At 48.0% G+C, this 16509-nt stretch overlaps 1 protein-coding gene across 1 annotated transcript; it reads left to right on the top strand.

Annotated features, from left to right (window-relative positions):
- Nucleotides 1–6081: 6081 nt before the first annotated feature.
- Nucleotides 6082–16174, top strand: ctdsp2 (CTD (carboxy-terminal domain, RNA polymerase II, polypeptide A) small phosphatase 2). Its single transcript, XM_086213037.1, has 7 exons — nt 6082–6764; nt 9489–9652; nt 10686–10787; nt 11137–11193; nt 12833–12925; nt 13153–13338; nt 14451–16174. The coding sequence occupies exons 1-7, from the start codon at nt 6704–6706 to the stop codon at nt 14574–14576; spliced, it is 789 nt and encodes a 262-aa protein (XP_086069163.1). The 5' UTR covers nt 6082–6703; the 3' UTR covers nt 14577–16174.
- The last annotated feature ends 335 nt before the right edge of the window (nt 16175–16509 follow it).

Genomic DNA, 16509 nt, shown 5'->3' with positions numbered 1-16509 from the left:
GTGCAGTTTCTCTGGTGGCCACGGGAGGGCGGTGCAGGCTGCTCGGCTGCAGTCAAACCTCTCCAGCAGAGCTTCAGCAGTGTCAGGACGACGCACTGGCAGACATGCTGGGATACATGATGTTTAAGTGCCGCTGCACACAAACTGCATAATTGCAGCGGATGAACTAAATGAGATATTTGCATATTTGACTGTAACATTCGTGGAATGGCAGTGTGTACATTTGGATGGGGCTGGTGTTTGTCATGCCTGCGGTGGTGGTTTGTCAGGGGAGCTGCAACTATTGTGCAACTGCCAGCGAGTGCTGCTGGTTTCAGTGTTGCTCGAATTCCTGTCCTGAAGTGCTCAGAGGCGGACGGACAGGTTTTTCTTTGCACCGTGGCGGGGAACTTTTTTTTCTCCCTGTCATGGAGTTATGTAAGAGGGGAGAGTCTTCCCACCGCCCTTCTCTGTTTTTGTTTTTCTCAATGAGCCAATGTCTCCCTGCCTAGGCCTCACAGCCTGTCCAGTAGGCCCCTTTCCTGGAAACTTCTAGCGGAGGCCACTCGGGGGCAGGCCTGCGAGATGGGAGGAGGAGGGGGTGAGTGAGGGGGTGGAGGTGGGGGTGGGGGGCTCTTCCAGCAAATCACATGACCGTGGACCCTACGGTCTCAAGCCTACATGAAGCTCCGATGCTGCGAGCAGATTCAGTGTTTGGTCCCCGGCGTGGGGGACGCCGCCGCAGAGGTGTGACGTCCAGACACAGAACCACACGTCAACACCGACCCCCGTATTTTGAGTACTCTAGCCGATTAAACGCCACGTCCCTTTGGTCACTCATTAACTCAGAGCCATTAATGAAGCTTTCTTTTATTGTGTTGGAACACACGGCGATCCATCTGAATACTTGCTGCTACGTGTGAGTCGACGACAGATTAACAGACTGCAGAGCAATGATCTCAGAGGATATTTGAACGTAGCAACGGCAGAACGCTGTTTTATTACCACTCAATTAGTTGCAATTATGAAAAGAACCATTAAATATGCTATGGAATTGTAAACTGAAGAGATGCAATAAAACTGTGATAAGCGCTGTCTGTCAGCGTTGGCTCACAGGAAACTCAAATGTTTAAAGACAGCAAAACTTCCCAATAAATGTACACCAATAACAATTAGTTAATACCAGCTGACCGTCTAGTAATCACTGACTAATGGTGATCACGTTCAGGCCACGGCAGACATCCCTGCTTTACAATGAGGGCATTAATAAACGGTTCATTCCGCTCCAGACATGCGTATCCAGCTCTCCGGTTCATGCTTCAGCGTTAACTTCCTCGCAGAGCGGCGCCCTCATGCTCAAGACCAAAGCTGAGAAGCTCCCAGAATCGTCTCAAGTGCAGTTCTCAATAAAACCCCTCCAGCTTCTTAAAGCAGCTGAGCAGGGGCCCGTTAGCGGGGGCGCGTGTTGAAGGGTCTTATCCCACTGACATCGCGGTCACCAAACAAAGAAAATCATGATATTTATTTATACTGTAATGTGTTTATTAATTAAAGTTTTATTTGTTCGCAGCCATGACTACAAAATCATTTAATTACACCAATGCTCACAGGCAAGAGACCGGGAACGTTTGATCTGCTGCTAGTTTGCTAACAGAAGCAAGCTAACGCTAGCACAGGGGAGCTAGGCTAGTGAGAAACATGGTAACCACCAGTGAAAGGCTTCGCTAATGTTGTAACGGTTCTGTAAACTGGTTTTGTTCGATTAGTTTTCTAGAATAAGGCGGCGTTTGGCTTCCTGGTTGTGAGACTTGATGCCAAAAATAAAGATTTCGACAACTCTGGAAGGTTCCTCTGTTCGGTTGCAACAGACTCAACTGACCTGAAACAAGAAACCGCTCTTACAGCTAAGAGGAGATTTAATGTAAAACTTGAGGTCTTATTTTTTGGTGAATCTCATGAAGGAAACATTGAAACCATCCCAGCTTGAAATGTTCTGTTCTAAAAATGCTGAGAATTTCACGTGCGATGTTCTGGTCATGTTCTCAGCAGCGAGTTCTGAACTTGTTCCTCCTAAAGCTGAAGTGACTCTCTAAAAAGGTGATAGAATGTCTGCAGAAACACTCTGCAAAGTCCCCACGACATTCTCAGCATATTCCTGTTTCCATGTTCCTTCCTAGGAACCATTTAACAGCGTAAGAACGTTATGAGAAATTATTTAACTCCCGAGAACATTCTTTAAATCTCACACTTTAACATTTTCTTTGACTTTTTCAGAACTTGTTTTTTCTACCCTTCCAGGGTAGCTGGGAGTCGCACAGCCTGGAGGGACGTGGAGAGAAAAATATATGTTTGGAGGCCTTGAGATTTCAGTTGATCCCTCAATTCTGTAATTTGAGGCCTCAGAATATAAAGTATATTAATTTGAGGGGGAACGTTACATCCCAGGGCCTCTAGGTAACGAATTTCAGGGGAATGATTTCTGTCTTGTGACCAAAAAATAAATAAACAGAGAGAACAAATTATATTAAGTAGCCTCAAAATACTTTTTCCTTTCTTCTCTGTCCGGCCACTCCAGGCCTCCGTAGAGACTCTTCAGAGGTTTTCTGTGTGAATGCAACTTTTCTTCATTTTCATTTTGAATTTAAACTTCCTGACGTGATTCCACGTGGAAGGATATTTCTTCCTTTGGCAGCTCGGCCGACGCGGCCCTGTGCGTGTTTTTGAAACCATTTCTCCCTCCACATGTTTGTCTTTGTTTCGCTCTGTTGTTTGATGAAAGATGTTTGAACTGCAGCGTCCTCACACACCCGTCGCCGGGCCTCCACGCCAGCTTCTATCTGTCCGTCCGTCCGTCCGTCTTCTCCTTGGAATGTGGCTTCCACAAGAAGCCAGCAGGACGATGGTGCAGCTCACGTTGATTTAGTAAACAGTGGCATCAGCTTGAAACCACATGACATTCTCTGGCTCCGCGCTCCACACTGTCTTGTTCTGCATGTGTTTTTTTACATGGATCTGTCATGGCTGCCTTCAAATGTTCAGCAGCAGGAATGCAAACAGCGGGTCCGCTCTTGTTTACGTCTTGCATTGTGGCCGCTGTGGGCACCGCCGAGGTCTCATGGGCTCACGTGTGTTTGGAACTCGCCGCTCAAAAGTGCAGTGATTCCTGTATTAACTGATCTTGTGCTGAAGGCTTGAAAACACTAAAACGACAGCAAATATGAGCCGTCCCAACCTTCCAGGAGTGACACACACACACACACACACACACACCCTGCAGAACATCCATGTAACTATGTGGATCAAACCAGTTCATCACATGGCCAAACGTGACCAGGTCGCACCCACTGGAGTTTATCTAAACAAAGAAACAAAGCTTAGCTCTGGCACACAGCTGCTCTGAACAGCCCTGCTCTCGCTAACAGGCCTCCCACGGGTGCTGGAAAACGCTTCAGTGTGATGCTTTCAAGGTTTGAAAAGTGCTTGAAAGTGTAATTGAATTGCGTTTTGGAAGGTTTCGGGGTCGCAGGTCTGAGCCCAGGCCTCGTTCAGACGGCAGCCCATCAGATTTTTCTCAAATCTGATCTTTGTTTTTATGCAGTGTCATTTGTAAGTGATGAAATCAGCATCACCAGTCTGTCAACAGTTCCTCACTCAAAAAGTGTATTTTTCCCTTCAAGTACTCACCAGTAGGAGTATTCAGCTCTCTAAGGTGTTTTTTTCCCTCCTGTGTCACTTCTTTGTGACTCCAGATTGCAGGAAGGGCCAGCCACATGTATGTAGCTGGAAGCTAATGGAGACTGACGGCTAGGAACAGCTAAACTCTCCAGAAGTGTCTGTTTGCCAACTCTCCAGGTCGTCGTCTGGGTGACTAGACGCGACTAGACCACCTGAACAGGCACATGCACTTCAGCCAACCCGCCTCTGCTTGTTGACAGCACAGCAGCCACTAAAGTGACAGTTTTGGGACAGTTTAGCTGTTGTTAGCTGTTGTGTCTCCAGTAGCTTCAAGCTAAACATACGTGGCTGGCACCTTCTGCGTTCTTTGCTCACAAAGAAGTGATGCAGGAGGGCAAGAACTTCTGTGTGAGCTCCTGTTGTGTGAGGTGCTCGTGAGGACTTTTGCTCGTCCTCTGGTAGAGAAACTCCTGGCCATCGGTGGTGCTCCCGGCGCGGCAGAGGGGCGGAGCAATGACCAGAGGAGGCGACGTACGACCGGAGAGAAAAGAAATAGGTTCAAAAACTATTTAAATTTTTCCTTTGAAAGATGCAAATTCACCTGGAGAATTTGTCTGAGTTGCAGCTCAGGAATGTGGTTGCACCGATATATGAAGACTTTGTATTTGCCGTGTTTATTACCGTCTGCAAATGGCCGACGTTTGTCCGATGATGTCAGACACTGCATCAGAGGAACAATGTGATGCCCCTTCATACTTTACCCTTTGCATCTGGGACGTGTATTTACCAGTGTTGGCATGTGTGCATGTATGCATGTCCTCCAAGACGGGCTGCCATGAAAACACCTGAGTGGGCGGAGCTCGAAGGGACCTTGTGATGCGTTAAGGGGCATCACATTTGAACAGCTTCGATGAACCACGAGCCTTCAGAGGAAGCGCATCAAAATAACCACGTTCTCGTATTTCAGAGTTTCTCCCTCACACCGGAGGCCTGAACGTGAACACCAGCGCTGAGGCTGGCGGCTCCTTCCAGCCATGCTTCAGAAATGTGGCTGAACTTTGTCCTCCAGGACGTCGTGATGAAAGGCCGCATGACTGCCTTTTTTTTTTTTTGTGATTGATTTGTTTCACTGGCCAAAAAAAGAGGGTGGGAACAAAAGGTCGACGTGAACAAATGTCTAACAAATGTCAGCTGTTCGCCAAATTTCAAACATCTGTATTGACATCGGCCCGGAGCGTCACGGCGGCGTGGGGCTTGTTGAGAGGAGGACATTTGTGCTGACCTCATCATGACCTCATAGGAAGACGTGTCACCAGCTCAGTCGTGTCTCTCAGGTTGTTGCAGGAATTGTTGTCATTTTCCTCAGAAATTTGTTGCAAATATGTGACTTTTTCTTTTGACCACCAAGACCTCGATGGAGAGGAAAATTAACTGCGATTCGCTGTCGTAACATGAAGACATTTAGATTCTTTAAAATGTGTTATTATTGTTCTTGTTTTTTATGTTGGAGGTCACAGCTGGAAGGTTGTGGAGAAGCTCCCTGATGCACCTTTGAATTTGACCCAGCAGAGGACAAACATCAGAACAGAGGGACTCAATTATGGGTTGTTGTTTTTATAAATGTCCATGTGAATTTGGACCTGAACGACGTGAGGTCAATCATGGCCGGAGCCGACTGGACATGAGAGTGTTCTGTAGTTTTACTCTGACCCCCCCCAGCCTGAGAGCACTAATGCCATCATGGAGGTGGTTCCCAGCAGTTTTCAAGCAAAACAGTTTTACTTTTGTGTTCCTAAGAGGGAAGCAAAACCGAGAGGGGGGGGGGGGAGAGAGAAAGAGAGGGAGAGAAAGTGAAAGGAGCCTGGGTCAGTGGTTTCACTCTGCCCTCTGTTACCTCTTCACATCAAGAACTGCAGGACCATGTTGGTCCTGGTGAGGTCCTGACGTGGACCTGGAGAAAGACCTCTGCTGGGTCCCCACGGCCAGACTCAAAAGCAGGCTTCAAATGTTTTGATGGCAGCAGAATCAACAGCAGCAGTTGTACTTCAGGCCCTGATAGCCCACGTTGTACCTGCATTTACATTCTTCCAACAAAACTGGTGAGGGGCCGTGTCCTTTACACGGGAAACCAGCATTTTTAGTTACGTGTGTGAAGATAACCTGTACAACTACATGGTGTCAGCAACTCGTCCTTTGTTGTCGGTGTGAGAGTCCAGCGTCCGTCTGGGACCCGCGCTCGTGAGCTAGCACATTACACCTTGTTTATTTTTCTTATTAATTTACAAACAAAGTGAGCTCACTTGCGGGAGCAGCACCGGAATGTGGAGCGTGCAGGACGGGGAGGAATGCCTTGGCCACGCCCACATCGACCCGGCTGACCAACCAGAGGGCAGGCACGGTTTCAAGGCACCCGAGGAGTCCCAACCGTAGAAAAACAAAGCCTCGGATAATATCAAAACTAGTATTTCGCGTCGAAATTCGGTCGCCCGCGTGTGTGTGTTCGCTGGAAGGCGCTCGGCCGCCGCGCCGTCGGTGTTTTCCGTCGCTGCTTCGGGCCTTCCGGGGGATGTTGTTTATCTGTAGTAAGGGGGGGCTTGAAACCGGCCTCCCTTGCCCCATTTCCTCGGTTGTTTTCCTTCTCTCGCCTGGATTCTCCATGTTGTTGCTGCGAAAGTGAGGACTCGCCTGCGACGGGAGAGAGAGAAAGAGAGAGGGGGAGAGAGAGAGGGGGAGAGAGAGAGAGAGAGAGGGGCTAGCAAGACCAGCAAGAGTGGCGGCGGACCCGAGACGGCCGAGCTGCCCGGGTCTCACATCGCCTCCAAAAACACGTCCAGCGTCCAAGTGCCTTGCCCCCTCCCAGGGCGGACTCCGGGGCAGAAGCGCCGCGGCGGTGGGGAAGAAAGAGACCCGGGAACCGGACCAGCCTCATGTCGGGCTGAGGCGGGTGTCCAGCTGCCTCGGTGCCCCCGGTGGAGTGAACCCGGTGCGGGATGCCCGGCGGTGCTCGGGGCTCAGGATTTGAGGATTTTGAGGGTTCCGTGGTTGTCAGATGGAAAGTTCTGTTATCACCCAAGTGCAGAAAGAGGACGTTCAAGTGTCGCCGAAAACAGGTGAGACGAGCCCGGGCGTGTGTGTGTGTGTGTGTGTGTGTGTGTGTGTGTGGGGGGGGGGGGGGTCGTTGGACGCTGGTGGCGTTTGCTCGGGGTTCAGGGTCGTTACCCGGCTGCTAACACCGCGCGCGCCTTTGACAGTTGAGCGCTGCGGAGAGGAGCGCGCGGGTCGAGGCGCAGTGCTGTTGTTGTTGTTGTTGTTGTTGTTGTTGTTGTTGTTGTTGATGAACGTACATACATAGACGTGTGTTGTGAATGCTGAATGCGACACGTCTGGACGCGGGTCCTAACGGCTCCGTCCTGCTGCTGGCAGTGGCGCACATAAGTTCTTCTTCTCGGAGCTCAAGTTCCAGATTGCGCACCCGCCGCCATCCGCGGCCGGGTTCCGCTCCGGGCCGCGCTGCCAGCAGCAGCAGGTTCCAGCTTGTTCGGCACCATCCCGCGACCCCGCCAGCGCCGCCGCTAGCAGCGCCACTGCTCCTCCATAGCCTAGGAAACTGCGCTGTTTTCCTCCTCTATTAACTACGGGTTGGTCACATTTGAGGGGTGTGTGCGTGGGGGGGGGGGGGGGGTTCAGCGCGCCTCAGAGGCTCCGCCGTGGTTGCTGCACTGCTTCCACCTCTCATGGTGCAGCACTGATCGCTCCTGTACGGTCGTGTGTCAAAGAGCAGGACGGTGCAGGAGCGCCAGGTGCCGCGGTGCTGACAGCGGAATGCACGCACACGCCCCTCCGCACACGCCCATTGTAGCGCCGTGTCAAAGCCTCCCTTGTTTGCACGCTTCCCTCTGCCTTCAAAGAGGCTCCGCGGGTCGATGGCGGCTCCTGTCGTGTTGTTGGTGTCGTGTAGTCGCGGTGCTGCGAGATCCTGCGTGTTTTCATCCCCGATGCTGCTGTCACGTATAAATCTCTGGGGGATTAATCTGCTGCGCGCGCGCGCGCGCGTGTGTATGTGACTGAAGTGAGAAATCAGGATTCATGTTCTAGCTGCTTCAAGTCAGCAGATCCCCTCAAACGGATCCAGCTCTCGAGCTCCGTCTCCTCACTGGTGTCTCTGAAATGTCCCACGTTTGCTGGTTCTCTTTGTCTTTCGTGTCATTTGCGACAGTAAATCGAGACCTGGAGGTTTGGGACTGGTGGGTGGACAAAAGGAGCGGTTTGAAGCCGTCAGTTTGGGCTCCAGGAAATGTGATGAGCTTCTACTTTTTGTTTTGTTTTGTTTTTCTTTTAGATTCTCTGTCATTTCATGGACTGATCCGGACCCGCGGCCAGGCTGCGCGTGAGCAGGACCTCGGTTACATGAGTCACGATAACACTTTTAACACAAGTGTATCGTGATACTCCACGTTTCGACCCCAAATTTGAAATTAGAGCTGCAAAGCCCAGCTTGCTGTGCAGCAGCTGGATGGCGTAGTAACCCACAGGTCCAGAAGTCCGCGACAGATCCACTCAGAACCGTTCCATTCACAAATCCAATCTCCCCAAACCGTCTTGGCCAGTTGGTGAAGACGCTGACTGGAAAAACCTGCTGGTTTTTGATGTGACAAGGGGCTGGAATATTGATAGGGGATTATGACAAAAGTATCTCAGTGTAGTTGTGTATTGATTGTAAGTCACAGGGCGGGCCTGCAGTCACATGGACAGGAAACATCGATCTTGTTGGCTGTGAAATGACAAGAAAATATTAAAAAAAATAATTACAAATAAACCACGTGAAAATGTTGAATGTTTGGTGGTCAAAATATTAATTTTCTGTCGTAAATGAAAAAGAAGAAACACAAATCCAGATATCAAGCAGCCCCAAACCAGAAAGTTATTGGTTTTACTTTGTTTTTTGCTTGAAAAAATGAATTAATTATTAAAATGTATCGATCCAGATGAGGTTCATATTCTTTCAATTGATTAGTTGAAGGTCTAAAATCTCGCGGAGAGTTTTGAGGGTGCTGCATCTGTGGAGTGGGCAAACCAGGATGGCGTGTGTGTGTGTGTGTGTGTGTGTGTGTGTGTGTGTGTGTGTGTGTGTGTGTGTGTGTGTGTGAGAGAGAGAGAGAGGGTCAGCTGTGGATTACAGATATGTAAATCTCTGAGCTGGCTGGCACACTTTAGTCTTGTTTATCAAGAGTTCCTCTTTCTAGTAAGAGTGCTGCGTGTTTCTGGTGCCCTGCTGGTATGAATCTGCCTCTTGTTTACAAGTCCTCACATGAAACCCACTGCAGGGGAATAGTTTCAGGTCTCGGTGGAGGCCGGGACACCGGTGGCTGATCAAAGCCACGACCAGACCACCGAGGTGTGACCAGCTCGCCGAGCGACCCGCCGAACGCCAGCCGGCAGCTCTGGCTGGCTTCAGGCCGCCCTGAAAGGTCCTGGGAGTTTAAAATGGTTGGAATGTTTTCTGTCTGTGTTTTCTGTCGAAGGTAGTGCTGAAAAGTGTGGGTTTTCCCGCCCTCTGTGATTATATAACGTGTACCAGCCATTTCCAGCGGCAGCAGAGGCAGGCGCATTAAAAACAGATTCCATGTGCAGGCTGTGTCATCCTCACAGACAGATGGACGGAGCCTGTATGAGAGGAGCGATGTGTTACGAGCACTTCTCGCGGAATCATGTGGAACTTTCTTTATGGACTCACATACACGGTTGATTTTCATCAGCCTTTGTGGTGGAGATGTGGTCGGACCGCACGCCTCCTGTTTTCCTCATGAAAGTTTGTCTCTCGCTGTGCTGACCAGGCCAGGTGAGCCGCTCTGCCCTGAAGCAGCCTCGGAGTTGTAACATCTTCAAGGCGCTCTTCTGTTGCATCCAAGCTCAGGATGGCCCGAAAACACCTCCGCCGCTACCGCCGCCTTCCCAGCAGGCCTTGCTGGAGTCACAGGAAAATGGGGCAGTTGTCAAGGTAACACTCTCGCAGACATATTTCACACCACAAAAACATTTTGAAGACGTCCTGCTACTTCCTGGTTGCACTCGCTTCCAGTAAAAGAATCTGGAATAAAGCGTCACAACGACTCGCTTCTTATTTTACGACTTCGCTGCACCTGCTCTGTAACCGCAACCGTCTGTGGAGTCACTTTCATGTTGGCTCTTGATCCTGCTCTGGAGATAAGAGAGCAGCTATCAGTGCTCAGCCGGGGTAGAAAAGCGTATTGTGTACCTCATAATTCGCTGAGGTGGAGAGGAAAAATAAAGCCTGGAGCGTCTGCTGCACACGGCCGGCCACGCTGGTGAGCGCTGTCAGCCTGATTAGATCTTCTGTACCTTGTAAGAGGCATTTTAATGAGATGCTGTGTTTGTTCACATCGAGGAGTGTCCTCCAGCATCAGAAGGAAACAGGAAGCAGCATCTGTAGGGCCTGCTTATTGTCTGGCAGGCTCCCATTGAAATGAAACCAAATGAAACACTGGCGGCGCCGACGGATGGGCCGTGTTGCATCATACTGATTGTTTAGTTGGTGAAAGACGACCGTTGTTGCTCATGGGTTGTATTTTTGCCTCTCAACCAATAACATATTTGTGTTATGTAATGTATCAATAATTAATTTCAGTTTGACAGCTCACATGAAGAGCCTGAAATGGGCATCTAAGAATTAGATTATATAAGGGTGGTACGGTCTCCCGGCAGGTGAAGCCTGTACATGATGAAGTAGTCCTGCATCGTAGAAGCAGAAGCTAATGTGCAGCTCCTCAGCCTTCTACACACACACACACACACACACACACACACACGCCGCTCTTATCTAATTTCCCAGAGGTGAAATCATGTGTACAAGCTTTGATTTTTCATATGAATAACTGCACTTTTGGGACCAGTCAGGCGCTTTAGCTGTAGCACGAACAAGACAAATGATATAGGTGTGTGTGTGTGTGTGTGTGTGTGTGTGTGTATGTGTGTGTGTGTGTGTGTGTGTGTGTGTGTGTGTGTGTCCTCAGCTGCGTGAACCCAGCCTCCTGCCCGAGGTGAAGGCCCAGGACCAGGGGAAGATATGCGTGGTCATAGACCTGGATGAGACGCTGGTGCACAGCTCCTTCAAGGTATTGGGCCAACAGGCTTCTGTCTCGCTGTTGTGGTTGTGTTGATGTTTTTCCTCTGGTTTGTGAGAATAACACACACATTGAGAAACTCCAGGTTCCATGTTTATTTATCCAGGTAGCAGCAGCCTGCAGCACTGATGCAGCTCCTCTGATTCTTTACTAAACTATTGTGTGTGTGTGTGTGTGTGTGTGGAACATGAAGTGAATTATATTCTGTTTGTGTAGGCTATGCCCTGTTATTTATGGCAGCGGTGTGGAGTCTGCTTCACTTGTTATGTAATGCCATGTGAATGTACACAGCGGCTCATGTGAACGAGCATGCCAACCATCTCCCTCTGTTCCCCTCCAGCCCATTAGCAATGCAGACTTCATCGTGCCTGTCGAGATAGAAGGGACCACACACCAGGTAAACTACTGTGTGTTTGTGCTGTGGAGGGTGTGTGTGTGCGCGAGTGCGCGCGTGCCTGTGTGTGTGTGTGTTTGCAGTGCTTACTGAGCTGAAAAGGGATGGGTCTTGTAAACTGATCAGCCAGGTTTGCTGTGACGGGAGTGCGGAGCCCTCTACTGGCCAGATGTTGAACAAGTGGGGGAGGATGCAGCTGCAGCAGGAACATGAGTCATTTCAGCTCATCTAAGATTTAATGAAGAAGTGATGCAGTGCACATGACTGCCGCTGTGAAGACCAGAAAAGCCGGTCTAGACCCGTGCCCCGGTGCACCTGGTCAGCTTGGGCACCGCACTGTTCAACATGTGGAAATGCGCTTAACTCAGAAATGTGATTCCTGGGACCCCCCCACCCCCCACCCCATGTGCTGGTAAAGAATCCTGTGTGGGCCTCTACCTGGTTCAAGTAATCCAGGATAGGCTGGTTAACACTGGCACGGCCTATTCTTGATTACTTGTTTCAGGAACCGGCTGCTAGCAGCTCACTGGATGGAAGGAAGAAGTTAGTGGTGCGCATGTTAATCCTCTGGCTCCTCCCACTCGAGCAGCACCAGACTACAGCCAACTACACTTTTGGATTTGCAAAGAAAAGCAAATCAGATGTCAATAAAAAATGTAATAAACCATCTTTTTCTTTCTATTTAAAAAAAAAAGAATAGATTTTCAGTTTCAAGGTAGAAACACAGCCGTCCTCCCGCCCGTCCGACTCAGCCCCTGCTGGTCATTTACGGATTTCAAAAGAAAAGTAAACTATATTAATGTCTGGAGCAATAATGGTACCATGTACTCCCCATTACCAAACACATCCACGCAGAAACTGGTAATTACATAATAATTAGATTGATCAATAGACAACCAAGCCATCGGTACACATCCCAGGACCCAGACGTCTGCGCAGCATCGGCGGTTTAAGCCACTGTCACTAATAGAAAGCACCTCTGATGAGGAGTTTCGTCCGTCTGCAGCACAAACATGTTGGGTCAAGATACAGATGAAGTCAATCTGTCCTGAAAAGTGGGGTGCAGCTGTGGCGTTCGACTCACTGGGCACTCGCTTCCACTGGAAGATGAAGTCCTGAGCTTCCGTGCCCGACCACACACTGAAGTATTTACCGCCTGATTAAAGGAGGAGTTTTCAGCTGATTTTACGCGGAATTCTTGTAACATGGCTGCTGGGCTCAGCTCAGACCGTCACGGCTTCCCCCGTGAGCTGTGGAGAGCAACTTTCATGTTTTTACTGGACCTGAGTGCAAAGAGAGCGTTTGTGTGTGGTTTTTAAATGAGACGTGTAGAATAAAGGGATTTTTCCCCCCGAGATATCACCATTCTAAACTTTGATATTCCAGATAGATGCGTCCGGGATTTGTTTGAGGACCATTGGAACGATATTTCTTTTGAGGTGGAGCCGTTTACTCTGCTCTGATTGCTGGATTTTTCAGTTGATAATTAATGAATTCATTATTCTACAAGATGTTTTTAAAAAATGACTTCTTAGATGCTGCGTTGATGCCTTTGATCTGCAGATATTCTGAAAAATAGGGTTAGACTGCTGGTGTCTGTGCTCCTCTGTTTACCGAAGGTGTGTGTGTGTGTGTGTGACAGGTGTATGTTCTGAAGAGGCCCTACGTGGACGAGTTCCTGCAGAGGATGGGAGAGCTGTTTGAGTGTGTGCTGTTTACAGCCAGTCTGGCAAAGGTACTTTCCCTCCGCTCGGCCTCAGGTTCTCGCTGGGTTGGTGCTTCTGTGTCTCACCTGGCCGTTCTTGTTCTCTTCTCTCTTGCCTGATCTTTTAGTTCCACCTTGCAGCAGCTTCCCTTTTGATTAAACTCACCGCCTGTTTATGAGTAGATTTCTCTACATGTTAGCATTAGCGTGACTGTATTAGCTTACTGTGCCCTGCCCTCTCCCCCGGCCCCCACCAGTACGCAGACCCAGTGACGGACCTGCTGGATCAGTGCGGTGTGTTCCGGGCTCGCTTGTTCCGGGAATCTTGTGTGTTTCATCAGGGCTGCTACGTTAAAGACTTGAGCCGCCTGGGCAGAGACCTCCACAAAACCCTCATCCTGGATAATTCTCCTGCCTCCTACATCTTCCACCCCAACAACGCTGTGAGTTTTAATCTGCCTCTAATGCTCGTGTGGCAGTAGTTGAGCCTAACCTTTCTAAGGGATACCATGGGAACGGGGGACACGTGCACGACCCCATCGATGTCACAGACAACTGAGAAATTTGAGGGGAAAAAAACTGTTAAGAATGAAGGGGAAATGTTAAGAAAACACAGAAACAAGAACAGATTTGTGCAAAAGCAGGTCCTCCCCCGAAGGTGTAGAGATGTTCTCAAAGTGGCGTTCAGGAAGCATCCGGGTCCTCACGCCTGGAAGAGAAAAATCAAAGAGAAAGAGTGCGATTACAGGCTTGTTTTTAACAAGCATTTGAATCCATGGGTTTTGACTCTATTTGGTTTCTTCTGATCTCAGGGGTCTGTGGTAGTTCTCTGGGATTTTTCTTATACATTGTCCCCTTTTGTGGAACATTTTCAGATCGTTTTCATAGTATTCAGTGGTGCTTTTCTAAGTTCTCATTTTTGTAAGAAATCAAAGTAATTTGTTGGGGATTTGATTAGCAAATATGCACGTATTTACACAGAAAACTCCTTTTAAATGTTCATTAGCTGATAGATTTGAGCCCGAGCGGTGACGCTGGACTCGATCACTCGTGTCAAATACTTGTGAAAGCATCTTTTGCCAGAATATTCCATCATGAATGAAGATCCAGAATCCAAAAAGTCTTAAGCTGACAAATATTTTCACCACCGAGTCAGTGAATGTCTTGATTCACCAATTAGTTGTCCAGAAAATGTTGAAAATGAGTGTTTGCCAAAGCCTCAAATGAAGACTGTTCTACTTCCAACAGTCCACAACCCAGAGCACAAAGAAAAGTGGAAAATATGCTAAGAATCTGGACATATTCTTCATAAAAATGACTCAAAATGGCCCATCAGTTCCAAAATAGTTGCCAACTAATTAAATAGTTGGCAACTAAAAGATGAATCAGTTAACTGTTGCAGTTCTGGAGCTGAAAGGAACTGGAACCTTTTTCCTGCCATTTGCTAAAAGGCGCAAAGCAACAGTTGCAGTGTTTTCAGCTGGGTTCCGTCAGCCAGTGTGGTGCCGTTTGTGTCCCTCCGGTTCCTCATCAGGTGTCTGTGTGTCGTGCTCAGGTTCCTGTGGTGTCGTGGTTTGACGATGTCGACGACGCCGAGCTTCTCAACCTTCTACCTGTGTTTGAAGAACTTAGTCAAGCTGAGGACGTTTACACCCGGCTGGACCAACTTCGCGGACATTAAGCTCCTCTTCGAGCACAGCAGAATATCAAGAGTAGAACCCTAAGTGTGTGAGATGTTCTCTCCAAGCCTCTGCACTAACTCCTCTCGTTAGAGAATCACAGCGTGGAACTTCCACGCCTGGAAAAACACAATGTCTGCAACCCAAACTACAGATCTGAGGCCTTTTTTTTCTTTTAACTTACCTGAGTGCTTGCCGACAATAACGACAGCCACAATCTGAAAGCACAGTGAGAACAAGTGGAGAACCAAAGCTTCCCGTCACAATCAGGCGGTAGAGTTCAGTGGTTCTTTTGCCAAAGCAGAAGCCTGCCTGCCCTGACTTGACTTGTGGACGTTGTTTCGATCATTGTGCCTTTACGAGGGGGGGGGACAAAACAAAACCATCAGCTCTTTTTAAACCTTTCTCAGATTTTATACATGATTGATTTCTTTTTATTGTTTTTTTTTTTTTTTTACAAGGAAATCTATTTTAAGTGGTGAACACGGTTCTTCTATGCAACCCTGGTCTGTCACTCCATTGACAGTACCTCTTCATCGCGTTCAGCAGATTTAAACGTGAGCCTTATTTTCCTGTAAATGAGCAAACAAACAAGTGTATTTTATTTAGTGCTGAGTCATGATATCGACCAGTCCTGCAGATGAACTCTGCGTCATCAATAATCAGATAAATGTTTCATACGTTGGCTTCAGGTCAAGTAATCGGGGCAAACCTCTTCTTTGGCGGTCCATCGAAAGCAGACACACTGGAATAAGTTGGCACATAGGATGACCGTAACGCCACCGTTCTCAGTCTAGGGTTAGTGGTCGTTTTTTGTTACTGTTTTTCTTTATATGACAAACAACTTGCACTTGTTTTATATTGACAGTGCTGAAAGTAAAAACTGTGCCTTTGGAATCCGGACAGATAATGGTGTTCTGCCTGAAAGAGATTTGTAGGCCTACACACTCTGATGTGTCATGCTGGGCGTGAGGAAACACTGTCGAGAGCAAGTGTGAAGCCATGTGGCTCTGGTACTTGCAGTGCAACACTTGAAACTATCAAATTAGATTGTTTTTTTAAACGTGTGAGTGTTTTTCTGTATTTATTGGCCAAAATCCTGTATTGTCCAGTACTTCTTAATGCTCAACAGTTTGTATTATAATCTCTTTGCCGACGTTGAGGCTGGCCTTGTGTTGAAATTGTGCCTAAATGACCTACATTTTTGCTGTCATGGATGATTCAAACGTAGTTAGTGAAGCAGATGCATTCAATCAAGAAATACATGTAAATCCAAAATTCAATCATGCAACTTTTTGTATTCATTTTAAGTTCATTACAGCATTTATTTTGTTCTTTGGGGTTTGTTTCCTGGGGTTTTCTATGATGTTTAATGTCTGATGCAAGTATTGCCTGCATGTTAACGAGTAAAAAACAGAAGACAAAGATGAAAATGTACCAGTTGTGATGACCAAAAGTGTTTGTTCAGACTGTCACAGTATGTTTGTACGTCCAGATCAACCGAAAAACTCTTTTTGTCTACCATATTTGACCAAAACTCATTATGACAAGGTGCTGCCAATTTTAATTTTAAAATAAAAATTGGCTATATTTTACTGCATTTGTGTGTTTTGTGCAGTGTGAAACATCTGTGTGCTGCCCTGCTTGGATGTTCATGTCCTCTTTTACACCATCGGACGACAATTCTAACTCATTCGTTTTCAAAGCCGCTGGTGAACCAAATGTGTCCTCACCTCAGGAGCCTGCAAATACACGCAAAGCTGCTCAAGGAGTTCAGAAATACACTTTACATTTATCGTTAACAGTGTGCAGTTGTGCGATTTAGCCGCGAACGACGAAGCGCTAAGGTGGCCTCCAGTTTTTGCCCCTCCATTTTAACCCCCTGTAAGCTTCCGTCCTGTTGCACGTAAGAAGTCGATGTACTTTTTAAACCAA

This window comes from Aulostomus chinensis, chromosome 9 (genome assembly GCF_037954235.1).
Source record: "Aulostomus chinensis isolate RoL2024-O1b breed Wild chromosome 9, RoL_Achi_v1.0, whole genome shotgun sequence".
Classification (NCBI taxonomy): Eukaryota; Metazoa; Chordata; class Actinopteri; order Syngnathiformes; family Aulostomidae; genus Aulostomus; species Aulostomus chinensis.
This window is presented reverse-complemented; position numbering and strand designations above follow the sequence as displayed.

Excerpts from the sequence above, each read along its gene's own strand:
- ctdsp2 (XM_086213037.1), top strand. The coding sequence starts at position 6,704 with ATGGAAAGTTCTGTTATCACCCAAGTGCAGAAAGAGGACGTTCAAGTG. Across the intron at positions 11,194-12,832 it reads TAGAAGGGACCACACACCAG|GTGTATGTTCTGAAGAGGCC; the intron begins GTAAACTACTGT and ends TGTGTGTGACAG. Across the intron at positions 12,926-13,152 it reads TTACAGCCAGTCTGGCAAAG|TACGCAGACCCAGTGACGGA; the intron begins GTACTTTCCCTC and ends GGCCCCCACCAG.